Raw genomic sequence first — 26,774 nt, forward strand, 5'->3', positions numbered from 1 at the left:
AGTCTGTTGACTAGGCTGGCTTCGAACTCACAAAGACTTCACCTCACCATCCCTGGATCTAGCATCATAGGCTTTCAATTTAAGCACTCAGGAGGCGAGAGCTGGAGAATCTTGTACTCCAGGCCAGTGTGGGATAAGAATCTGTCTCTAAATACACACATTATAAGTAATAGGTTAAAATAGAGTCTCTGTTAGCTTTTTGTTTGGTTGCATTTGCTATTTCTTTAGTAAAGGGTCTCACTATGTAGCCCCTTTGGGATTATAGGCACATACAACCCTCCTTCCATTGGCTTAAAAAATTGCACGGTTCAGGGTAGGAGCTGGAGATAAAACTTGCTTACATTTGCTTAGCATGTCTGAAGCACTGGGCTCAATTCCCAACACCAAATAAAACCAAATGTTGTGGCACACGCCTATGATCCCAGCATTTGTAGAGGCAGGAGAATCAGAAGTTTAAGGTATCTTAAGCCACATAGTAATTTCAATGCAGATCTTGACTACAAAAGACTCTGTCTTCCAAAAAAAATTTTTTTCTGTAAACAGATTTTTTTTTTTTTTTTTTGGTTTTTCGAGACAGGGCTTCTCTGTGTAGCCCTGGCTGTCCTGGAACTCACTTTGTAGACCAGGCTGTCCTTGAACTCTAAACTCAGAAATCCACCTGCCTCTGCCTCCCAAGTGCTGGGATTAAAGACATGCGCCACCACCACCCGGTTTAGGTTTTTTTTTTTTTTTTTTTTTTTTTTTTTTTTTTTGATGCAGTCTTTAATGGTCTTCCAGCCGCAGGCTTCCAACCACTGGAATTTTAGGTGTGTGCCCTGAGCCTTGTTTTCTTTCTCTTTTCTTTTTTACTTTAAAAAATATATTTATTTATTTATCTATTTATTTATTTATGAAGTAGTGTCTCACTACATTAGCTGTGTCTGGCCTGGCACTCCATTTGCAGACCAGGTTGGTCTTGAACTCACAAAGATCCACCAGCCTCTGCCTCCCAAGAACTGGGATTAAGGGCTCGTGCCACCCCACTTAGCAAGCATGGCTTCCATTTCAGCATTTTTAATGCAAGTAGTCCTTCTAACATCATTCAAACATTCCATAGGTCAGTAATTATCCCAGGACAATCCTTCAGTTCATAAAAGTTAAACACCAGAGCAAATTGCAAAGCTCGCTTGTTCCTGCTGCTCTTCCGAACTATGGCTGTCATCTTTTAAATCTTGAGATGATTCTCCCTGTAATACTAACTGACCTCACACTGTGACACATACACACGAGAAATGAACTCACACGAAACCTAGAACAAAATGCATTCAGCTAAGTCCCAACTGAGATTTAAAAAAAAACACATTTTAATTTTAAAAAAGAAAAAAAAAACTAGGTGTATGAGACAAATCTTTCAGAACAGGAATAATTTTAAGAAAAGGAGTAAAACCATAATTTTTGTTATTTAGAAAAAAACCTTTACTTCCCCAACACATGCCATTATAGTGGATAGAACCTGGGCTTCCAGGTCCCTGTCAACAACCTCATTACAGTTTCCCCCTCCCTCTATTTCTCCCAGGTCCCCCCACTCATATCTAGCTCCACCCCTTTTCTGTTTCTTGTTGTAAAACAAACAGGCTTCTGCGAGTTAGTGACAAAATAAAATAGGTCCTAGAGCTAAAGAAGTAGACACATGCCCCCATCCCTAAACCAGAAGCTATCTCCATATGATAATCACTTGCAAATGTAAATCAATTTTTTTTTCTAAGAGCGTCTCACTGAGGAAAGAAACCACTGCCAAGTGTAGGCTGCATGCCCAATAGCAGATGGCCAACAGAGAACAAACTCAAAGGCATCTTTGAAGTTTCCTTGTTTCCTTGTTTGTGACTGTGTCCTTTGAAAGCTCTCTGGGATGTTTACATTTTTGTTATTTGTTTGTTTGGTTTTACTTTTTTGTTTTCGAGACAGACTCTCCTTACGTAGCTCTGGCTGTCCCGGAACTTGCTATGTAGACCAGGGTGGCTTTGAACCCAGAGATTCACCTGCTGCTGTCTCCCAAATGATGAGATTAATGGTGTGCACCACCATACCCAGCTTGAGATGTTTACTAAAGTAAGACATCCATTGAACTAAGGTGGCTGAGAGTGGGTGGTCAGGTCACGTCAGCCTCAGGAGTAAGAAATGAGATATAGGTAATATCTAGAAATGGGAGCAGTGTAGGAAGAATGCTGATACCAGAAGAAGCTATAAATAATCACCAGAAGATAACTCAAAAGTCCAGCGAGTACAGTACATTCTGGAAGAAGGCCAGTATGTTAGGGCCAAAGGGCCAGACTCCAAAACGGAAGATTTTATTTTGTTTGCCTGTTTTAAAAGAGTCTCATAGAGCCAAAGCTGGGTCATCATGTCCTTATCCTTCACCTGAATGCTGGGATTGCAGGAGAAAGCCATCACACTTATGGGGGCGGGGGGGAATGTCCAGGGGTGGAACCCAGAACCTTATTCATGCCATACAAGCACTATACCATAGAGCCACAGCCACAGCAGAGAAGGGAAGTTCTTCATCAACCCCCCTCCTAGTTCTGCAAAGTGTAATAAGTTGCTTTCTTCACTCTCTGCTGTTAAAGTTGGTCATTTACAAATCTGTTTGGCAAGCTTTGTAAGGGAAAGGGCCATGCTTTGGCTTAATGGGATTGTTTTTAACTTAACATTATCTGCATGTGAGCTGTGTTTGTGTATGTATGGTTATGTACACCACTGTGTGGGTGCATTTGACCATCGAACACATGTGGACTCCAGGGGGAACTTCAGGTGTCTTTATCCCTATTGCCCTCTGCTTAGGTGCCTTAAGGCAGGGGCTCTCCTCACTTAACAGGAATCTCACCATTCCAGTAAGGTTGGTTTGTGACAAAAGAGCTCTGCCCTTTGACCTGTATCTGATGTAGGGATTAATCACAAATTTCCAGGCTTTTGTATGGAAAAATGGGGGTTTAAATTTAGGTCCTCCTGATTGTATGATAAACACTCTTCCCTATCCATCCATCTCCCCAGCCCCTGGTGGCATGTTTTAGTGTTGTTTTATTTTGCAGGACTGGGGAATAAGGCCTCTCAGACTAGGCAAGTCCTCTACCATTGGGCTATATAGCTCTAGTCCTGGTGGTTTTCTGTGGGTGGTAGTGGGTTTTTTTGTTTTTGTGTTTGTTTTTGTTGTTGTTTTTTGTTGGTGGTGTTTTTTTTTTTTTTTTTTTTTTTTTTTTTTTGTATGCATTCTCACCATGTAGTCCAGGATGGGTTTAAACCTGTGATCTTCTGGCCTCTGCCTTCTGAGTTTGAGGAATGAATACAGGCATGTGTCACCGTGCTCAGTTTGAAGGCCCTGTTTTATTCATATCTGTAGTCCAGAGGCTGACAGCTGTACTCCATCCCAAGCTTCTTACTAGATTTGTAAAAGAGAAATGGCTGAGGACGAGAATAGCACTTGCTACTCTTCCACAGGACCTGAGTTGTTCTCAGCACACCCCTGAGTCTGTCTCACAACCTCCTGGAACTCCAACTCCAGGGGGATCCAGCACCTCTGGCCTCCACAGATACCTGCGTTCATGTGGACACACACACACACAAAGGCACACATACCTTATTAAAGAGTATAACAAATAAATATATTTTTAAGGAAATCCCAGGTATAATAGTCCACAGCTAATTCCAGAGCTTCAGAGGCAGAGGCAGAGGCAGAGGCAGATGGATCTCTGTGAGTACAAAACCAGTTTGAGCTGCACAGCAAGTTTCAAGCAGGCTGGAGCTACACTTTGAGATCCCCTTTCAAAAGAACAGCAGCAACAAGATTATAAAAGATGTGACTGAGAAGAGGGATGGATTCAGACTCTCCTAGGTATCTGCCACTCAGAGGAAAATGAAAGCAGACAAAAACATCCCTTTGAGTGGAGTTGGTTAGATTTTTTTTTTTCACGGAAGCTTGTTTACACAATTCTCTCAGTGACTCTGTGCTTTGCAGTTAGCTAGAAATATGAAATGTAGGCTAGAGGGGACCCCTCAGCATTTTCTAGAACAAAATAAATTGCGCTGCCTCTCTCCTTTTCCCTCCAGGTCAGAGATCAGCTCTCCCCTCATAAGGATGCCAGCTCTTAACCATTCACACCATCAAAACCATCCAAACTCCTTCAATACTTAGTTTTATGAGCCACTGTCAGCCAGAGACAGATAGATGTATATTAAGGGGTTTACAGTAAGGGGGTTATAGGATTGTAGGTTTTGTTTGTTTTTGTTTTTTGTTTGTTTGCTTGTTTTTTGTTGTTGTTTTGTTTTGTTTTTCGAGACAGGGTTTCTCTGTGTAAGCCTGGCTATCCTGGAACTCACTCTGTAGACCAGGCTGGCCTCAGAAATCTACCTGCCTCTGCCTCTGCCTCCCAAGTACTGGGATTAAAGGCATGTGCCACCACTGCCCGGCTTGTTTGCTTGTTTTTTGAGACGGAGACCTACAGTGTAGCTTTGGCTGGCCTCAAACTAACAGTCTTTCTGCTTAATGTCCCAAGTGCTGGAACTAAAGGCACATACCTCCAATCCTGACCTGAGTTTTGTTTTTCCCCTAAGGAAACCTTAGTTTTTGTTTCTATTTTGTTTTTTTAAAAGGGTTTTTCAACTGATTACATTGGGCCTGTCCAGAAATAGGAAAACTTTTCTTAATGTCCAACCACCCTGGTCATTAGTCATACTTATTAATTACCTTTGTAACACCCATATCAGTTTTTATAATTAATTTTTAATTTTTAATTTTAGGGACTAGAGACATGGCTTAGATGTTAAGTGGACTTTTGCAAGGGCTAGAGTTCCATCCCCAGAACCACACTGAGCAGCTAACAACTGCCAGTAATTCTAGCTCCAGGGACATCCAGTGTCTCTGGCCTCCATGATCACAGTACTCAATGCACAAACCTACGCCCAGACATATTTGTGTGGGGAGAGGGTCAGAGAACAACTTTTGGGAGTTCTGCCCTGAGCTCTGGGGACAAAAATGCAGTATTGAGTTGTCTTAGTCAAGGCTTTCTAAAGTCACAGAACCTACGGAATGTCTTTCTATAGAGGGAATTTATTGTGATGACTTACAGTCTGTAGTCCAACTACCCCAACAATGATCAGCTGTGAATGGGAAGTCCAAGAATCTAGTAGTTTCTCAGTCCCATGAGGCTAGTTGTTTGAGCTGGTCTTCTGTAGAAGTAGATTCCAACAGATGTGCTGTCAAGTAAATGCAAGCAGTCAAAGAAGATTGACTCTTCCTTCTTCCAATGTCCTTTTGTAGGTCTCCAGCAGAAGGTGTGGCCCATATTAAAGGTGTGTACCACCACACCTGGATCTGGGACTTGTTTTGTCCCAGGCTGACCTTGAACTCAGAGATTTCCTTGCCATCGTGTCCTGGGATGAAAGGCATGTACTGCCTTGCCTTAGCTGAGCTTTTCATGGCCACTATGCCTCAAGATTTCCATGCCAAGATCCAGGTCAGGAACTTGTCTCTTTCAGCCTCAAGATCTGGATCACATGTGAGCTCTCCAATTCTGGATTGTAGCTCATTCCAGATATAGTCAAGTTGACAACCAGGAAGAGCCATTACATTGGTCTTCGTAGCAAACACTATTAATTGCTGAGCCATCTGACTGGTGCTTTTTCTTTTGTGAGTCAGGGTCTCATGTAACTCAAGATGGTGTCAGATTTGCTAGGAAGCCAAGAATGGCCTTGAACTAGAGATTCCCCCTGCCTCAGGGATTAAAAGCATGCACCATAGCTAACTTCTTTGGTTCTGTTCTTTTGTTTCTTCCTTTCATCTTTTGCTGCTTCCTTCTTTTTCTTCCTTCTGACACAGGGTCTCACTACTATATATAGCTGAGGCTGGCCTGGAACTAATAATCCTCTTGCCTGCAGGATTATAGATATGGGCCGCCACGCTCAGTTTTGAGAGTACATTGGCTTTAGTAACAGGAAGCACAGCATAGCTGTCATACAAGCTTCTTGTTCCTCATCTTGCCTGAGCTCTCAGCACACCCTCCCTTCCCCATTTCTGCTCCATGCATTCATCCACCATGCCTGCCCTTTGCCAAGCCTCTTCTTTGGTTTTGTTTTTGCTTTATTGTGTTATTTCTTTTCAGGATACTAGACTGTGTCTCATGAGACCCATTTCCTGCAAGACCCTTTCTAGATCCTCAATTTGACTTTGTTTCTCTACCTCCAAGTGCCGGGATTATGGGGGTGCACCACCACACCAGGCTATTAAGCTTCTTTTTGTATCTTGTGCCTTCTAGGGGAAGAGGATTGTGCATTGTTCACTCTTTATGTCACCATGCTCCAGAGGACCTGATATATAGGCAATCAGAGCATTTATTCTGAATTATATTAAATTTACAGAGCCTACCATAATATACCTATAACTGTTATATTTCACAAAGCCTTCTTTAAAAAAAAATACTGTTTTTTAATTTTATGTGCTTTGGTGTTTTGCCTTCACATATGTCTGTGTCAGGCTGTTGGATTCCCTGGAACTGGCGTTGCACACAGTTGTGAGCTGCCCTGTGAGTACCAGGTCCTCTGAAAAGCTAGTGCCCTTAACCACCAAGTCATCTCTCCAGCCCCACTTTCTCGAAGATTCATTTTTTAAAATTACTTTTCAATGTGTCATATGTATAAGATGCCCTTGGAGGGCAGAGACATCACAAATAGTTATGCGCCACCTGACTGTGGGTGATGAGAAACAAACGTGGGCCCTTTGCAAGAGCAATACTTGTTCTTAAGTGCTGAGCCATCTCTTCAGCCCCCAAAGTGGTTTGGGTTAGCTCTTTGCTGGACAGTTTTAAGAGCAATAATACACAAAGAACAGGGGGCTCTCTATATAGTTCTCTAGCTGTCCTGGAACTCACTAGACAGGGCTGGTTTTGAACTCATAGAGATAAGCCCAATTCACAAGTACTGGTAATTCCAACGTGTCCAGCTCTCAAAGCCTCTTTTCTGGCTGGGCAGTGGTGCTGCATGCCTTTAATCCTAGAGACAGGGATTCTCTGTGTCTCCTTGGCTGTCCTGGATTTTACTTTGCCTCCAGATCGCTGGGATTAAAAGTGTGAGCCACCATGCCTGGCTCAGAGTTTCTTTGTGTGTATGAGGCTAGCTTGGGACTCATGATCCCCCTGGCTCAATCTCCTCAGTGTTACGATTATAAGCATGTACCACCATACCTGGTAGTCATTATTTTGATTTTGTTGCTGTTTTGAGACAAGATCTCACTATATATCTCTGGTGGCCTTGAACTTCCTTTGTACATCCGAGTGGCTTAGAACAGACATAGATCTGCCTGCCTGCCTCCTCCAGAGTGCTAAGGATTAAAGGTGTATGTCACCACCAGCAGCTTGGTACTGATATTTTCCTATTCTAAAATTGTGTGACTTTTCCTTTACATCTAATTCATGGCTGTCTGGAATATTGTTAATAGAAAACGGAGTCTAAAAACACAGGTTTGCATTGGTCCAGTTAGCGTGTGTAAAAGGCTACATTAGCAAGTTTACCTTGTGATTGTGGCAGACTTAAACACTATGTTGATTCTTTCAGGGCTCTTCATGAATAACACTTTATTTTTTCTTCTTCCAGGCATTAGGTAATCGGAATTCTATGGCCCATTTATTTGGGAAAAGCCACAGTTCTTCCCTAATTGAACAACTAGATTCCAATGATAAGAACAAAAGGTAACTTTCTCTTGCCTTGTCCCTGGGTGACTCACCTTCAGTCATTTTCCCCTGGCGCTTGCCTTCCAGGTAGAAAGTACACAAGGCAATTAGAGTCGGTAAACAAGTCCTTTGGATGGGATGCGCCTGCGTTGTGGCTATCTTTGTGATGTAAAAGTGCTTTAATTTAACCCCTTACGTGCCTTTGAACAAATTACCAGAGAAAGTAGTTGGGCGGCAACGTTACCGGAAGACTCCGCCCCTCACCCCGATCCAGCCAATCCGGAAAGGCTGGGTGGAGAACTTCCTTTGTAATCCCGCCCCCTGGGTAATTTAATGCCGCGCGCTGGGCGGGAATGTAAGATGGCGGAGTAGCAACGCGGTACTGTTGGTGTTCAGGCTACCTGCTGACTTCCGTTCCAGTGGCGGCAGCGGCGGCGACGGGGCAGCGGTGGTGACCACTGAGCACATTTGTGTAGTTGCCCAAGATGCCGAATATCAAAATCTTCAGCGGGAGCTCCCACCAGGACTTATCCCAGAAAATTGCTGATCGCCTGGGCCTGGAGCTAGGCAAGGTGGTGACTAAGAAATTCAGCAACCAGGAGACCTGGTAAGAACGCAATTGGCATCTTGAGTGTACCTGACCTGCCCAGGCGATGGCAACTTGGGGGCTGGAGCGACTGTGGGAAATTCTGGGCGCAGAAGGTGGGCAGAAAGGGGCAACTGAGGTTGGTTTGCCCCGCGGGTTGTTCCGTTATTTTATCTCCGGGAGGGTCGCGTTCATCCTCGCCGCGCGCGGTTAGGTGGAGCCAAGATGGAGCGGGGGAGGCGATGCCGCTACGTTTGGAGACTGGGGATGGAGGACCTAATGTCGGGGGCTAATGGCCTCCTGGAAGGTCTGGAGGGGTACGGGCGCTTAGCTTTGGGCATGGGGACACGTGGCTTGTTTCACTGTGGAGCCACAGTAGATTGGATTCGGTTCGCTTTCGGCCCGTTGACTGGTGTACATCAGAGAACCTATCGCGTTCTGAGCCTCATCGTGGTCTTTTGCCTAGAATTGAAAAGCTTTTTGGTTGGAAATAGTAACGTTCTGGTTTGGCCTTGTGAAACATTGTGTTCTGAGGGCGCGAAAATGCTACCACGTCCTTTAGACTGGCACGCTGTCGGCTTTTCCTATCCTGTCTGTCGAGGAATCAAACTACCCTTAAGTTAAATCTAGTTGATGGGGTAAAGTGGTTGCTTTAGCTCTGCAGCAGCATCTCACCTTAAGTCATCCCGAAAAAATAGGAAAACACTAGTTGTAGAATTGGAATTTTTGACCTTTTCCAATGTCGCTACTAGCAGAGATAATACACGCGCTCCGCCCCCCCCCCCTCCATTGTGGCCGCTTCTCAGAGCTAAGTGCGTGAGGATTTAGGGAACGGAACGGCTTACACGTGAATGTTAATTAACTGAAGACAAAATAATAACGCAGGGGAAGCGCTAGCTCAAATAGTGAAGTGAAATTTGAATGTCCTGTTTTTGATGCTTTGCCTTTAAAACTCATCACCCAGCACTAGTGTGATGTCGCATACCACTAGGCAGAAGCAGGAGGATAGCCAGCCACAAGTTTGAAGCAAGCCTGGGCTGGTTATTACTAATAAAACTCTACCTAGCTGCAGTCATCGTCCACAAGCAGTATTGGACCATGAGTGAGAGTTGGTTATCTGCTTCTTTCAGTGGCCCTTCCAGCTATATACAGAATCCTCTAGATCTCATGCAATGTGTTGTTTTCCTATAGTAGATGAAATCAGAACACTGGCCATGATGCTTTTTCTTTGGCTTATTTTAATTTTGTTTTCAGAGTTGGGTTGGGTGTTTTGTTTTGTTTTGTTGTTTTTTGAGGGGAAATCTACAGGACTCTTAGCATCTACCCTCTTGCTTCTTTCTCTGTATTGGGGTTGCAGACATCACTACATCCACAGCCTACAATCTTACAGTCATCTGTTAGGGGTCCGTTTTTTCCAGCCAATGATCAATTAAATTATGTAAGATTTATTTTCTTCTGGTAATTGTGTCTAAATGTTTTGTATTTTTCCTTTAAAATGTTTCAAAATGTGTGTGTGTGTTAGCTAGTTAAAGCTCTTCTGTAAAGATGGCTTTCTTCCTGGATTAGTATGCTGTTAATTGTGATGCAAATGGTAGGGCAAACACTGATAGCTTCTGTAACCAGGCAATACCTTAGTCAAAAGAGGTGTGCAAGCTGCTGGTTTTTTTATCTCTGACCATTATTACTCTTGGGCCTCAATAAAGAAAGCAGAACAGCCCCAGACTTTGAGAACTGCTTAGCTGGGGGATAAGACTGGTTTTTTTCATTTTGTGGTTTCCTTTGACAGTTTTGGTTATTAAGTCTTCTATGATTTCAGAAAAAAAAATGTGAGGACTGTTTTGTCCTTGTGTTATTAATCCTGCCCTCTGCAGAATGCAACACACCAGAAATTGGGATTATATTTGTGGTGGTGGTCATGGGAGAAGAGAACAACATAATTTTTTCTACTGATTAATCTTGATTAAGCCCAACTTGGATAATAAGGCTTTTTATGGTTTCTTGAAATTATTTTGTGTATGTATATTTTGCCTACATATAAGTCTATTGTGAGCCAGGCACTTGGGAGGCAGAGGCAGGTGGATTTCTGAGTTCGAGGCCAGCCTGGTCTACAGAGTGAGTTCCAGGACAGCCAGAGTTATACAGAGAAACTCTGTGTCAGATAAATAAATAAATAAATAAATAAATAAATAAATAAATAAAAATAAATGTATGTCTGTAGTTGGATAATAAGGCTTTTTATGGTTTCTTGAAATTATTTTGTGTATGTATATTTTGCCTACATATAAGTCTATTGTGAGCCAGGCACTTTGGGAGGCAGAGGCAGGTGGATTTCTGAGTTCGAGGCCAACCTGGTCTACAGAGTGAGTTCCAGGACAGCCAGAGTTATACAGAGAAACTCTGTGTCAGATAAATAAATAAATAAATAAATAAATAAATAAATAAAAATGTATGTCTGTAGTGCTCAACTGGTACCTGTTGAGGTCCGAAGAGGGTGTTAGATCCCCTGGGATTGGAGTCACAGATGGTTGTGAGCTACCATGTGGGAGCTGGGAATCAATCTTAACTGCTCAACAGGCTCTCCAAACCTAAATATAAATTTTAGCTCTAAGCTTGGCTTTGAAAAACAGCTAAAATGTTGGCTATTAAGCAAAATTTTTTAAAAATCGTAAGAGTTGGATGAGTTGCTAAGTGTTTTTGGGGGGGTTGGGAAGTGTACCTGGGTGATTTAGAACTTGCTATGTAGACCCTTCTGTCCTTGCAACTTAGAAACCTGACTGTTTCTGCTTCCTCCGTATAATTAAGCCTGTACCATCATGCCTGACCTCAGAATAGTTTGGATTCTTTTTGCTTTTTGGAGACAAGATTTTTCTGTAGCCCTGGCTGTCTTGCAACTCACTCTGTAGATAAGGCTGACCTCCCAACTCCAAGATAAGGCAAAGAAGCAGGATCTCTGAGTCAGAAGCCAGCCTAATTTACAGAAGTAGTTCCAGGCTACATAGTGAGACCCTATATTCTGTAGTTATAAAAGCAAGGACTTCCGTTAAAATATATATTATAAGTCTTATAGAACTGAGGACTATAGTGAGTTTGTCAAGAACTTCACAAAAAAATGTCTTCTAGCAGCTTAAGAGATAGAGGCAAATGTGATCACTAACAGCTCTTTAGAGACTTCCATTTACAAACTCTAAAGGTTGTAGGGATGGGTCTTTTACACGGTGATAAAGAGTAGAGTGCAAAATATAATAATGTACATTTTTTTATTGACTTATTTGAAGCTTTGTATAAGGTGAGAAGCCATCTTGGTCTAAATGCTTTGAGGAATTTAAGCCTGTCAGACTTTCTGGGGTCAGCTGTGAAATTGTATATTTTTTCTCGAACTCCTAATCAAACAATCTGACACTAGGAAGTGGATCTGTGAAGCACATGATACTCTGTCCTTCCTCAAACTACCTCCGTAGATAGACCTGATACCACATATAAGGCAAACCTGACCTTATTGGAAATCAGTGTACCCAACTTCTACTCTCCCCCTAAAGAACAGAGATCTGGGTCAAAGAGGTGAGATGTGCAAGAGGAGTACAGACAGATTTAGCCATTTGTTTAAAGTTACTCACTGTTGGAAATACATGGTCTAGACTTCATGAGCCACAAAACAGAAGCACTTTATTGGGGAATCTTTCAAGGAAAGTGAGAGTTAAAAAAAAAAAAAAAAAAAAACTCACCTTTAATCTCAGCCAGATAAAGCAGGCTGATCTCAGGGTTCAAAAGTCAACCTGGTTTATATAGGAATTTCCAGGCCAGCCAGGAATTCTCAGTGAGACACTATCTCTAAAATGGAAAACAAAAAGACCTGAGGAATTCCTTTTTAAGAGCCACTGCTTCAGAGAGAGAGTTGAAGTGCTTGGGGGTGAGGGGGTGGATACCTAGGGTTGACCACCTTCCCAGAGGAGAAGGGGAGTGGGGAAGGATTGTGGGAGGGGGTAATGGGGGCCAGTGAGCAGGATGTAAAGTGAATAAGTTAAAAAAAATTAATTTTTAAAAAGTCACTATTTCTTCGGGACATACTACATTGAATAACTTAGAAAATAATTCCTTGAGTTATTCTTTAAACCTGTCCTGACCACTTAAGGAGAAGGAGAAGGAGGAAGAGGATTATTAAGTATTATTATCATTATTATTGTTGTTATTATTATCATTATTGTTGTTATTATTGTTATGTCCCACTATGTAGCCCAGTCTGGTCTCATACGCAGGCCATCATACCTCAGTGTGTCATCATGCCTGGTTAATGCTTTTTATTTTTGAGACAAATTTGCTTGCTTAGTACAAATTGACTCCAGATTTGTGATCCTCTCCTCTTGCCTCAGGTACTCCATACACATGCACACATGCACGCACTCACTGCACGCACTTTTGTTTTGAGACAGAATTCAGACTGTCTTCAAATTCCTTATGTAACCTGATATTCCAGTCTCAACCTGGAATTAAAGACTGCACCTGCACCTAGATAGGCTCTAACCCAAGACTTTCTAAATACTAGGGAAACACTCCCAATTGAGCTACAACCTTAGCTACATTCTTTTATTCTTACTGGTTCTCTGAATACAATTTAATAAAACTATCAGAGAAGGAATTGTAATTTGAGACCTAAAATGGGTAAGTATTTATAGGAAAAAACCATTCCAGATATTGGCAAGAAGCATAGAGGCTAGGAAGTGAAAGGATATATCCAAGGAATATTTTTTTAAAAAAAGACTCTGAAAGTTGCATGACTTGCTAGGGAAAAAATTAAACTTTTTTGCCCTTTTTTGTAGCCTTGGCTTTCAACAATTTTCTAAGGGATAGAAGTATAAGTATACCACCAAACCTAGTTCAGAAGTAGACAATTTCTTATGCTAACTACAGAAATTGAAACTTTCCCAGGTTCCCTCATAGTATTACCTCTTCAGAAAAGACAGAATTAAAATAGGTCCTTTTGACTGACCAGAAGTGTCTTTCATTTTTTTGTACTTCCGTTACCTCAGCTTTAATTGAGAGATCCAGTAATGGTTTACTTGAGTATACACAGGTATAATGGTACACAATTATATTCTTTTCTTCACTATTTATTTGTTTAGTTGGTTGTTTTGAGACAGGGTCATAAACTGGCCCAGACTGCCCTGGAGCTCACTCATCTATCCTAAACTGCCCTCAGCCCACTCTGTCTTAATTTTAAGTATGTGCCATCAAAATTGAATTTGGAACCAGGCATGCTGGTGCCTTTGGAAGTAGTGGCAGGAGAATCAGAAGTTTGAGCTCATCTTCAGCTCTATAGTAAATTGCAGGCCATTATGAATTACATGAGTCCTTTATTGTCACCCAAAAAAAAAAAAAATAAATAAATTTGAATTTTAAGAGAGTATAGCCGGGCAGTGGTGGCACATGCCTTTAATCCCAGCACTTGGGAGGCAAAGGCAGGTGGATTTCTGAGTTTGAGGCCAGCCTGGTCTACAGAGTGAGTTCCAGGACAGCCAAAGGCTATACAGAGAAACCCTGTCTCGAAAAACCAAAAAAAAAAAAAAAAAAAAAAAACAGATGGGCTCAACCAGGTAAAGGTAAACCCTTCCTCAGTTTCTTTAGTCCAGGAATTACAGATATATGCCACCAACACTGGCCCAATTTTGTAGTTTTGGTTTGGTTTTTCAAGACATAGTTTCTCTATGTATCTCTGGCTGTTCTAGAATTCTGGATCAGGCCAGCATCAAACTCATAAAGAAATCTGCCTGCCTCTGCCTCCCAAGTACTGGGATCAAAGGCGTGTGCCACACCCAGCCAATTCATGTTCTTACATGAGACTGACTAATCTCATCTCTCCTGACCACACGACTTTCTGCTTAATTCACAGTAGTTAGCACAGAAAGCTGGCAGGGCCCACATCTTGTTTTATTTACCATTACACATTCCTAGTAGAGTACTTAGTTGGTGTGAGTATTTAATACTTTAGCAAACTTAAACTATAATAGGAGAGGTACTGTCTTCTCTATACAGAATCTTTTACAGAACAATGGTGATTCATTTCTGAGGATTTTCTTTATTTCCTTGTGTGTGGACTATGATAGTCACCATTAATAGCAGATTTGGTACTGTATCTGATGGCCACCAGAAAAAATTACAATGCAATTATATCTTTATAAGTATTTTAGAGTAAAGTCAATCAATCTTTTTCATTCTGTGTCACATTTTTAAACTCAGAATACTGTATAGTGAACTGCAGTGAAATGGACAATAAGCTGTTTCGGGTATACAGGTTCCTTTAGGTGCTGTCTCAAAGTCTGAAGTGATCAGTATCCACATGAAGCTGTAACCCATCCATAGCATATATTAATGCTGATCCTGTGACTGTGGTATTCAGAAACATCTACTGTTTATATTCATTCTCTCTTTTTCTATTTTAGTGTGGAAATTGGGGAAAGCGTTCGTGGTGAGGATGTCTACATTGTTCAGAGTGGGTGTGGTGAGATAAATGACAATCTAATGGAGCTTTTGATCATGATTAATGCTTGCAAGATTGCTTCAGCCAGCCGGGTTACTGCAGTCATCCCATGCTTCCCTTATGCCCGCCAAGATAAGAAGGATAAGGTAGGAATGGATTTCTTTATTGGTGTTGATCAGGCATAGAGCTGAATGTTAGGCTGGTGCTCTACCACTGAGTAATACCTTCAGCTCAGAATCTTTCTAATGTAGGGAAAGAGGAACATTGTCCAAGTCACAAAGTCCTTAGCTATCAGTTATATATTTACATGTTTGTTAGATGCACCATTGGTGGTATAGTGGTGAGTATAGCTGCCTTCCAAAATGATATTTCCTTAAGTAATTGATTTTAAAAGCAGTGCATATATATTATATACTTTTTACTTAAGTATTTTAACTTTCATTTAGATGACAAATACTGTTTTCATAGCTAAAAGTATCATAGTTTAATTCAGACCACACAGAAATCCATTTGTAAGTAAATGCTGTGAAATGGCATTGTAATCGATAGTGTGTGGCTTTACTATTTTATTAATTATTTTATTTATTACATCCTAAATGTAGCCTCTCCTCCTAGTCCCCCCTTGCAGAATTCTTCCCCCATCTCCTCTCCCCTTCACCTGAGAGGATGCCCCCTCCTGGTTATTCATCCCCCCACCCCTGGCCTGGGGCATCCTCTTCTACTAAGGCCAGACAAGGCAGCTCTGCTACATATGTCCTGGGGGCCTCAACCAGCTTGTGTATGCTGTCTGGTTGGTGGCTCAGTGTCTGAGAGCCTCCAGAGGCCTGGGTTAGTTGGTACTGAAGTTCTTTCTATGGAGTTGCCACCCCCTTCAGTTCCTTTAATCCTTCTACTAATCTTTCATAGGGGTCCCCAACCTCAGTCCAATGGTTAGCTATAAGTATCTGCATCTGTCTCAGTCAGCTGCTGATAGTCTCTCAAAGGACAGCCATGCTAGGCTCCTGTCTTCAATCTCAGTAACAGTGTCAGGGTTTGGTGCCCACCCATGAGATAGATCCCAAGTTGGGCTGGTCACTGGACCTCCTTTCCTTCAGTCTCTTCTCCATTTTTGTCCCTGTAGTTTTTATAGACAGGAACAATTCTGAGTCAGCGTTTTGAAGGTGGGTTGGTGACCCCATCCCACTACTGCTGTCTTTAGTCTTTTTTGTTGTTTTGTTTTTCAAGACAGGATTTCTCTGTGTAGCCCTAGCTGTCCTAGCACTCACTGGGCTTTGAATGGATGGCTTTGAATTCTCTATCTCTGCCTCCAGAGAGCTGGGACTAAAGGTGTGAGCTACCACTTCCTGTCTTGTTTTGTTGTTGTTTGTTTGTTTTGTTGTTTTTCAAGACAGGGTCTCCCTATGTAGCTCTGGCTGTCCTGGAACTCTCTGTGTAGACCAGGCTGGCCTCATCAGAGATCTGTGTGCCTCTGTCTCCAGGGATCAAAGGCATATGCCACCAAACCAGTCCCTGGCTCTTTTCTTATACGTACATTTTCAGTCTATTTAAGTGTTTACTATAGTTAGTCAATCAAGCTCAGTCCTCACACTATCTCTAAAAATTGTTTTATTAGAACATTTTAGTGCATACATACTCAGTACTTATATACCATCTAATACATCAAAGTTTAAAGACCTATATCACAATAAAAAATAGTTTAATCTGATTCATATGAAGGTCAGCTTCATATTAACCTCAACATCCCTGTGGCACTCTATGACTACTACAGAGTCTATGCTTTTACTCTATACTTGGTCATAATAAACACAAAGTCTAGCATTCATCCTAGGTATGTATCACTTCTAAATACCTCATCCTATAAATAAACCAGATACATGAAATACACAAAAGCTGTAGGTAAAATCTGTTTTTTTTTTTTAAGTATAAACTCCCGCCGGGCAGTGGTGGCGCACACCTTTAATCCCAGCACTTGGGAGGCAGAGGCAGGCGGATTTCTGAGTTCGAGGCCAGCCTGGTCTACAGAGTGAGTTCCAGGACAGCCAGGACTACACAGAGAAACCCTGTCTCGAAAAACAAACAAAAAAGTATAAGCTCCCAGCTAATAATACCATTTGGATCTTATGGCAATTCAATGATATCCATAGGGGAGAGAGGTATACTTGTCCTATAAAAAGAGAACAACTTAATTGAGAAATACAACTAGTTTATATAAACTAGAATTAGTTATTCTGTATAATCATTCAGTATAAATAGTTACCACTGAATTTATATGCCATATGTGGCATATAGATACGTGATAATGTTTCTTAAGCAAATGAATTGTTTTCATCTTGATTTTTGACTTTTTTCTTCCTGTCTCTTCAGAGCCGGGCTCCAATCTCAGCTAAGCTTGTTGCAAATATGCTATCTGTAGCAGGTGCAGATCATATTATCACCATGGATCTACATGCATCTCAAATTCAGGTGCGAGTTAAAGCTAAATATTGAGAGTTAGAAGGGTGGGAGAAGAGTCAGGCATGGTAGTGGACACCTGCAGTCTGGAGGCTGAAAGATGAAGTAAGAAGTTTGACAGGTATTATGGGAAGAGCATGGGCTTTAGGATTAGAACTAGTCTGGATGCTTCTACTTTTACTTCTAACACACTAGCACGTTGACTTTATAACCTTGGTAGGTTACTTCTGAGCATAATATATGTTCATTATTATGGTTATGAAATATTAAGTCTATGATATACTTGGTTGATGTAGCTGATAATAATGGTAGCTATTATCAGGCTTTTCCCCCTAGAATAGTCAGTCTTAAATTTAGAGCTACAGACAGTAAGGATTTTTCATACAAGTTCAGAGTAAGGGAAATCAATTGCCACATTTATTTTATACTATATAAAGAAACTTTCTGCTACATATGTATGTTAGTGCATACTTATAATCTTAGCATTTGGAAGACCTAGTTCGGGAGAGAGTAAAACCCGTTTTAAAAATATAAACTCCCAGTTAATACCATTTGGACCATGTGACAACATAGTGACATGCATAGGATAGAGGAGTATACTTGTCCTATAAAAAAGCAACAACTGAATTGAGAGATACAACTTGTTTGTATAAAGTAGAATTAAAACACCAGTCTCGTGATTTCTAGTTATTTTGTATATTCATTCAATAAATAGTTGCCACTGAGTTTATATGCCATACTGTCTCTAGCTGCTTTACCAGTTGGACTAGCGCAAACACCAAGTGGCATAAACAACATCTATAAGTTGGGGTCTGATCATTGGCTTGGCAGTTCATAGTACTTGGCTGAATTTGACTTTTTACAAGGGCTGGTTTCTGTTCCTTTGGTCAGGTGTGAGTTGGCTAAGGGCTAATATTGTTGACTTTGCCAGGAAAAAGAGGGTCTGTTTTTTATAGTTAGCACTTTCGGTGTGCCTTTTCAATACTTTGAATATTGTAGTAAGGTGTTTTTATATAAGTTATTGTTTTCTTTTAACATCTGTATGTGTGTGTATATATGTGTGTATATATATATATACACACACACACATATACATACACACACATTCTGTATGGAGGTAAGAGAATAACTTGTCCGGGCTCTGTAACCAAGTGGGTCCTTAAGATTAAACTTGGCTCCTTTACCTGCTGAGCCATCTCACCAACCCCCCTTTTATTATATTAATTGATTGATTATTGATTGGGTGCACATATGCTAAAGCATTTGTATGGAGTTTGGGAAGACAACTTTTAATAGTCATTTCTCCCATGTAAGTCCCAGGGAGCAAACTCCTCAAGACAGCAGACTCATCAGCAAATACCTTTGTCAAATAAGCCATCTCTCTGGATCTACTTTATTTTTTAGACATTCATAAATAGAAGAAAAGAAAAATAAGACAAAACTTAACCCAGCTTCTTTCTCCAGGGTTTCTTTGACATCCCAGTGGACAATTTATATGCAGAGCCAGCTGTCCTAAAGTGGATACGGGAGAATATATCTGAGTGGAGAAACTGTACTATTGTTTCACCTGATGCTGGTGGAGCCAAGAGGTATGGTTATAATTACTAAAAACGATGTACTGTGCCAGACATTGGTGGCACGTGCCTTTTATCTCAACAGTTGGGAGGCAGAGGCAGGTGTATCTCTGATTTCAAAACCAGCCTGATCTACAGAGCAAATTTGAAGACAACCAGGCTGTCACAGAGAGAGAGACTGCCTCAAAAAGCAAAGGAGAGGAAGGAGAGAGGGCAGATGGGATTGGGGGGGGGGGTTGTGGAGGCATAACTGGAAAGGGGGATATCATTTGAGATATAAAGGAATGGAATGATTAATAAAAAAAATTTAAACTAAGCTTTACAAACCTTTTACAAAGCTGTTGGTTAGACCATTTGATCCCTGGATTAATATTAAACAGAGAGGGAAATAAAGTATGGTATTTTAATTTGAAGCCTGTACCTTATCTTAGTGGATTATGTATTAGTAATACACATATAGAAATATGACACATGTTCTTGTTGTGGAAATAGAATGGCTACAAAACTCAGATAGAAAAAAAAAACTAAGTAAAACTTTCTCCCAAAGTGTTAACAAATGATGAAGAATTCAAACAATTTAAATCTTTTTCAACCATATCTCTTTTTTAAATATTTATTTTATGTATATGAGTACACTGTAGCTGTTTTCAGACACACCAGAAGAGGGCATCAGATCCCATTACAGATGGTTGTGAGCCACCATGTGGTTGCTGGGAACTGAACTGAGAACCTCTGGAAGAGCAGTTGGTGCTCTTAACTGCTGAGCCATCTCTCCAGCCCCTCAACCATCTCTTTAATTTCAGTAACTTCAGTGGAATTAATAGACTGAGAACTTGGTCCATTCAGCAGATAAATAGCTTGATGAACTCCATTTAATCAGCAGTTATCTTATGTGACAGTTGTCACAATTTGTTTTAATTTCTTAAGAAGTAGCTTCATGTCTTAGAATTTAAAAATAGTAAACTTGAAATAATCAAAGAAGTTTTCTCTTTTTTTAAAGTTTGGTATAAAAATACTACTTTCTGCAGATGACTTACTGTTGTTGTCATTCTTTCACATTCTAATCACTTTATAGTGATGGAGTATTTACCAAGTGAGTGGTGCTCACTTCTGTCTTGGCAGAGTTGGAGTAGGTAAGGATCCCTAGTGTGATTATAATTTGCACAGAAGCTCTCCACGCAAGGTGGTATGGGTTCTTTTTCCAACCCTTTTCTGCTTTGTTGGTGTCTTGGCCAGTGGGCATGAATAATTTGGAACACTTAAGGTAACTGACAACATGCATTTGTCTTGAGTGTCATCATTCCAAGTAAACTGCTTACCTCTGATGTTAGGTGCCTAACCAGTAGTAATAGACAGCACAAGGTGTGGTTAGTTTAGAACCAAGTAGAAATATTTTGTAGAGTTGTAGTTCAAACCTTATGTGGTCACAGGTTCTTGACCTTTTCAATAAAAACTCTGGTTACAAGGGAAATATGACTTAATGCTAGGGTTTGATCAATGCTATATTTAAAAACACAAAACCTGAAGCATGAGTCTTTATGACAAGGATTTTATACAGTGGTGCCTGGGCACATGTCACATCGTCATTTACATACACTGAATGACTTTTTTAAATGTAGTATAGAATAGAGTTTATTTAGGGCGTGGGGGAGGGGAGTTGAGGAGTAGTAGAGACAGAAAGGCAGAGAGAGAGAGAGAAGGCTGACCATGAGCACGTGGAGAGAGAGCAGGGAGGGGAATGGGGAGAGAAGGGAACACAGAAGAGCAAGAGCCACTGAATGACTTTCTGCATAAGTGAATTGTGTTGGACTTTATTATCAAATTTGTCTTCTAACCTGCCTTTGGAAAAACTGTTTTCATTTGATAATAATTTCCACTATATAGTAACATGCCCTCTTTGTCTGGTTAATTGGCTTAATTTTCTTTCTAGAAGGAATCTCAAGGTTGGTGACCAGGTACAGTTGATATTTACCATCGGTGGTGGTTTTTACTACCATTATGGGAGAGAGGGTAGGCTTTACTGCACTCTTCTTAGGTTCATGTGTCACTACTTCTAGACTCAAGTCTTCCATGGTAGAAATTGGAACAATCTGTGCATTCCCTGCAGTAGCTAATAAGATCTCTCTTTTGCTTTTAATTAGCAAACTAATGTACCTTAGTATATACTGCTTCCCAGGACCGGTGAAGGGTATGTCTACCCCATCCACACAATGAATAAAGTTTGAGTATTATATTCCTATACTGCCGTTGGTATTTCAGAAGCGTTAATCCACAAAATCTACTTTGTAATGTTTGTTTTTCGGGATGTCAATGATAGTTGCTTTCTTCTAGCTTTGGGATCTGTTTTAGTTTCAAGGAGTATTCTCCCCCAGGAAAAACATTCCATTATTTTGTGTAAGTGGGCACAAGTGATAGAACCCAGGGCCTCTCGCATGCCAGGCCAACTGTCTACCACCAAACGACACTCCCAGCTCCCAGCCTTGAAGCCACTTTTGCCTTGGATTTTTGTCTTTAACTTAACTTTAAACACTTTCTATTTTACAGAGTGACCTCCATTGCAGACCGATTGAATGTGGATTTTGCTTTGATTCACAAGGAACGGAAGAAAGCCAATGAAGTGGACCGCATGGTACTAGTAGGAGATGTGAAGGATCGCGTGGCCATACTTGTGGATGACATGGCTGACACTTGTGGTACAATCTGTCATGCTGCTGACAAGTGAGTACAGGGTAGTTAGAAATGAAAAGCTAAACTACTGCTTTACTGATTCTTTTTGAAACACAACTGAAGGGGTAAGTAGCTTTGGGATATTTTGATCATGCTAGCTTTTAATACATATAGTAAGTATTCCTCATTTCAGATTTTAACTTTCATAAACAGACACTGCTTTTACCTCCAGGATATCCTTAAGTTATCAAAAGTTAAATTCATCACATACACTTTACCTTTAAAGTCCTTGCTTAGTAACACAATCTCCCATAGACTGGGCTGTCTCCCCTCATGATTACATGGCTGGAAGCTGTGAAGAGACACTATTTTGATTGCATATTGCTAGACCAGGGAAAGATCAAAATTCTATACCTGGTTTCTACTGAATGCATTGTATGATTGTGCCATTTTAAAGTCTAAAAATCCTAAGTTCAAAAATAGTCATAACAATTTTTATATGGTAAAGTTTGCCCTTTTAACCATCTAATTCAGTGACATTAATTATAATTACAATATTCTACACTGCTGAATTTTTGATGAGTTAGAAATCCTAGATGTCCTTTACATATATTTATTTTGTATGTGTGTATATGTGCACATGCCATGGCAAGCATGTGGAAGTCAGAGAGGAGAGCTTTCAGAATGGCTCTCTCCTTCTACCCCGTGGGTCCCAGGGATCAACTTCAGGTCAGCAGGCAGGGTAGCAAGCACAGTCAAATTAAAGTATTTCTGGTTAAGCTTATTTCAGGGTTATAAACTTTCAGTCTTGTGGCACCATACATATTTTTATCATATAGTTTTTCAGATCAAATTGAAGCGCATTTTTCTTTTTACCATCCAGAAAGGAAACAGAACACAGAGATTATCCCTGGGAATTTTTTATATACGTTCCACCACAATAAGGTTTAGTTCAGGCTTTATTCCTTTAATCCAGAACTGTGTCCCCCAAAATTCATGTATTGACTTCTAGCTCCAGGTGTGGTTTTGCAGATCATCCTAAGGGTATTTAGGCTTAGTGAGATCTTGAGCAGAACCCTCGCGATAAGATGATTAGAAGAAAATGCTTGCCATACTTTCTTTACATGTATACTAGAAGGTCCTGTGAGCACATAAAATGATTGTCTATACATGATCTTAGCCTTGTTTTTGAAACAAACTTGTCTGTAATCCTGTTATGGCAAATTAATACTCTTCCTTCTCCCTAATTCAGATTCTGTATTAGAATGTTAGATTAATCAGATCTTTTTCCTCCAGACTTCTCTCAGCTGGAGCTACCAGAGTTTATGCCATCTTGACGCATGGAATCTTTTCTGGCCCAGCCATCTCTCGCATCAACAATGCATGCTTTGAAGCAGTAGTAGTTACAAATACCATACCTCAGGAGGACAAGATGAAACACTGCTCCAAAATCCAGGTAAGATGACATTGACCCCAAACCAAAATTTCATTAACTGTTTTGCAGATGGTAACATATTAAGTTGACTAAGGTAGCCTGAGATTCATGTAATCCTCTTGCCATAGTCTCCCAAGGGCTAAGGTTATACGCATGTTTTTTGTGAGTTTCTGTCTGTTTTTAGAGACAAGGTTTTTCTGTGTAGCCCTGGCTGTCCTAGAACTTGCTCTGTAGATAGGCCAGGCTGGCCCCAAACTTACAGATCTACCTGCCTCTACCTCCTGAGTGCTGGATCAAAGGTGTAGTGCTACCACCACCTGGCTAATTTGTGTGTGCACACATGTGTGAGTGCATGTATCCCATGTGGAGGTTCCTGCAGAGAGCCAAAAGGGCTTCAGATTCCTTGGAGCTAGAGTTAAAGGTGGTTGTTAAGCCACCTGACCTGTATTGGGCACTGAACTCTGGTCCTCTAGAAGAGCAGTCAGTGAATGCTCTTAACTGCTGAGTCATCTCTTCGCCCGCTATAGGCATGAACTTAACTTGGCCTGTACAGAATCACTCTTCATGATCTTGAGTTAGGGTTTGCATCTTCACTCCTTAAGTGATTATAGTAAAAGGAAGGAGTGCTAAGATCCTTTGTTAAGTTTGCTTTCCAGGCTGCTCATATAGTCTGCAGATAGACTCATGAACCCTGTTCTTGCATACTAACCTGGTGGGTTTTTTTTTTTTTTTTTTTTTTTTTTTTTTTTTTTTTTTTTGCCTTTCTAGGTGATTGACATCTCTATGATCCTTGCAGAAGCCATCAGGAGAACCCACAACGGAGAATCTGTCTCCTACCTGTTCAGCCATGTTCCTTTATAATATAAGAACTTCTGAAGCATTTTGAAAGTAAAAACCAACCCTACCCCTTGTTTTTCTTGGTATTGGTGAGTTCAGCAGAAGACCCAGCCTGCTTCAGTATAGCTTTTTACATCATCCCACATTAGCTATATTAGAATCATTTATCCTAAAGTGGAGAAAGACAGATTGCTTTTAACTGCTAGGATGCCCGACCTGCATTGTTACATCCTGGCTTTCTTGTCTATTTTGTGAGCCTTGCAGCTTTAAGTTGAGCTCAGCTGTTGAAAGATGTATAGACTGATTGACAAAGCTCATACTCCATTGCATGTGACTGCTTTGGGGTTTTCGTAATTCAGAATAACTAGCAACAATGCTAGCCTATGTCTAGTACGTTTTCAGAGGTTTCCGGTAAGAACACTGAGCATCCTTAAACATAGTGCAGCTGTTGAGCACCCTGTAAGGCAGGAGCAGGTAGCTCAATGCAGTCATGAACTTTTGGGAGGAAGAAGCCTGATCCATTGCCATTTGTTTAACTCTATAGCTTGGATTCTCTACACCTATTCCAGTGGGCTTTATCTTCAGCTATCTTGACCCTTTCTTGGCCAAATATCTTGGACTCAGTGATCATTGTAACAAAATCTTCTGTAAGGCAGACTTGCTTTTTGCTATGTAACTGCTAACATTCACATTAGGTAACTTGCTGTAGCGCGATCTTCCTTAGCCTGCTACCTCTGCCGTGGTAGGTTTTAGGCGGTGTTGTAGTGCCTTTTGATTAATTTAAGTATTTAATTTTCATCTTCCTTGGATCCGTTTGGCCTCTCGATTGAACTTATTGTATTGTGTAGAAGAAACTTAATAAAATGTCTGTCATGTGTGCAATTTTGGGTGTGCTGTCATCTACTCGCTGATTTCCCTGCTGACGCCTCCTGCCTTAGGTGTCTCACTGGCCAGCATATCTTTCTTTCTCAACCATTTTAGCCACCTTGTTAAGAGAAAGCAAATATCTGAGGTTTAGTGAGAATTAGAACAAATTAATTCTGTATAGTATACATGAATTATATGAAGCATGATTAATTCCTTCTGGGTTTCTGCCACTTATTCCTGGAAATCCAAATTCCTATTTCTTTTGAGCTGATTTTGTCTAATGTGATAATTTCCCTCCTTCACCAGTGCGTCATTTCTAAATAAAGCTTTGTAAGCATGCAGAATTTAAGCATAAATTATAATGCATTCCAAGATTTTAAGTGAGTTTCTTTGTACATGATCATACAAGGATAGACATTTTTCTTTGAGACTCATTGATTATAGACCTTGGTGGAGAGTGCCCCTTTGTTCTTTTAAACCTCGATCTACTTCATTTATGGGGAGGATTGGTTTTCTTGTTTTGCTTTTTTGTTGTTTTGGGTTTTTTGATTTTTGAGACAGGGTTTCCTCTGTGTTATAGCTCTAGCTGTCCTGGAACCCAATCTAAGACCCATACTGAATACCTGAAACCAGAGGTATTATAACCATATATAAACGAGGTTTTTCTCCACACACGCATACCTATGATATTTATAAACTAGGCACTGGTAAGAGCAATTACAGCTCCACTAATGAAATTGCCCGGATCACTGTTGTACCTTGGGACCATTAAGTGAAGTAAGAGACAGCTGATGTAATAACTAATAGGCTGTTAGCATATATAGTGTGCCTGTCCTGGACAAAAGGATCCTTATGTCCTAGGCAGGATTATGAAATAGCATTAATCTCAGGCAACACAATTTAAAATGTTAAGAATTGTTTTATTTCTGGGTTTTTGACATAAGACCTAGACTGTAAAACTCATATAAAGCTTTAAGGTCATTTGGGAGAAAGTGTCATTCTTAACTTTGAACTATGCCTGGAGCAATGCCACTGCCTGCGACAGGAGGAAAACGCTGTGAGCAAGCACCAGCTGTGGGAGAAGCCCCAGTGACTTGAACATTTGTTCTTCGGTTACTGAGATAGGCTTTCACCTGGCTTGCCTCTAATAGAGATCTTCCTGCCTCTACCTCATGAATGCTGGGATGAAAGTCATGTACCATTTGTGCCCAACAGGATGGTGGGTTTTTAAATTTATTTTAAAATGACATTTTCTATGTGCACATGAGAAAAGGTGCCTGGACTATTGAACAACTTGCAAAGCCAAGGCTTCTATAAGGATGGGGCTCCTGGTCCCAAATACTCTTTCCAGACCTGGTAGTGTTCCGCTGGAGACTAGGATGGGAGTGCATGTCTAGTCTTGAGAGGCTGAGATAGGAAAGCTGCCATGAATTTGAGCCATCTTTTCTATCTCAGAAAAAAAGGTGTTCCCTATCAAAAGTGTTAGGGTCAGTTAATAGCACATGACTCTTAAACTGAGGGTTATTATGAAATACCTAGAATTGAGTTTTTGAAAAGCACTATCTCTATTGGCCTGCCTTCCTACCCCTCCCTGCTAATGAAGTGGTCTGCAGAAGGGAATCCAGTGATAGGTGCTCCCTGCTACACACAGAGAAATAACAAGGCTGGAGATGGTGGCTTTGCACTCATCCTGCCCAGTGGTCAGGCTAGAGACTATTGGGAGACAGTGCTCTGTGTGGAGAACCCATTACCTGAGCAGGGGAAGTGAAGTCAGCCCCTAAGTCTTAGTCTTTACTGAGGCCTCAGTTGATTGGCTTCCTGAAGTCAACACCTGGCTTTTTTTTTTTTTTTTTTTTTGCTCAGCTTTTGTCAAAGACTCCCCCCACCCCCAGGCTTCTTGTAATCCCTGTATATTAAGATCTCAAGTTTGGATACAAGACAGTCATGCATCTTTGGAGTCCTCTTTAGGGTATCATCTGTAGTAGTAAGTCAACCTTAGTCATCTATGTGCTGACCTCTTGTAACTGCAAATGGGAGAAGAAACAGACAACACAGTGACAGGCAGGCACACAGTTGAAATTAATTCCTGTCATATTTCCAAGCCAAGTCTTGTACATATTAGTACTTTGCTGGGTTTTCCCAACAGCCATTCTGCTTCTTGCAACCAAGTACCACAAAATAGCCGCCGGCT

At 40.8% G+C, this 26,774-nt stretch overlaps 1 protein-coding gene and 1 long non-coding RNA gene across 2 annotated transcripts in view; one reads left to right on the forward strand and one right to left on the reverse strand.

Annotated features, from left to right (window-relative positions):
• The window catches only part of LOC143435532 (uncharacterized), a 77,682-nt gene that overhangs the window by 2,213 nt on the left and 48,695 nt on the right, over nucleotides 1-26,774 (reverse strand). The gene's annotated exons all lie outside the window — the stretch shown is intronic.
• Nucleotides 8,036-24,598, forward strand: Prps1 (phosphoribosyl pyrophosphate synthetase 1). Its single transcript, XM_034485891.2, has 7 exons — nucleotides 8,036-8,301; nucleotides 14,715-14,898; nucleotides 17,117-17,215; nucleotides 18,668-18,792; nucleotides 21,322-21,495; nucleotides 22,741-22,900; nucleotides 23,648-24,598. The coding sequence occupies exons 1-7, from the start codon at nucleotides 8,180-8,182 to the stop codon at nucleotides 23,738-23,740; spliced, it is 957 nt and encodes a 318-aa protein (XP_034341782.1). The 5' UTR covers nucleotides 8,036-8,179; the 3' UTR covers nucleotides 23,741-24,598.

The sequence above is a fragment of the Arvicanthis niloticus genome, chromosome X (genome assembly GCF_011762505.2).
Source record: "Arvicanthis niloticus isolate mArvNil1 chromosome X, mArvNil1.pat.X, whole genome shotgun sequence".
NCBI lineage: Eukaryota > Metazoa > Chordata > Mammalia > Rodentia > Muridae > Arvicanthis > Arvicanthis niloticus.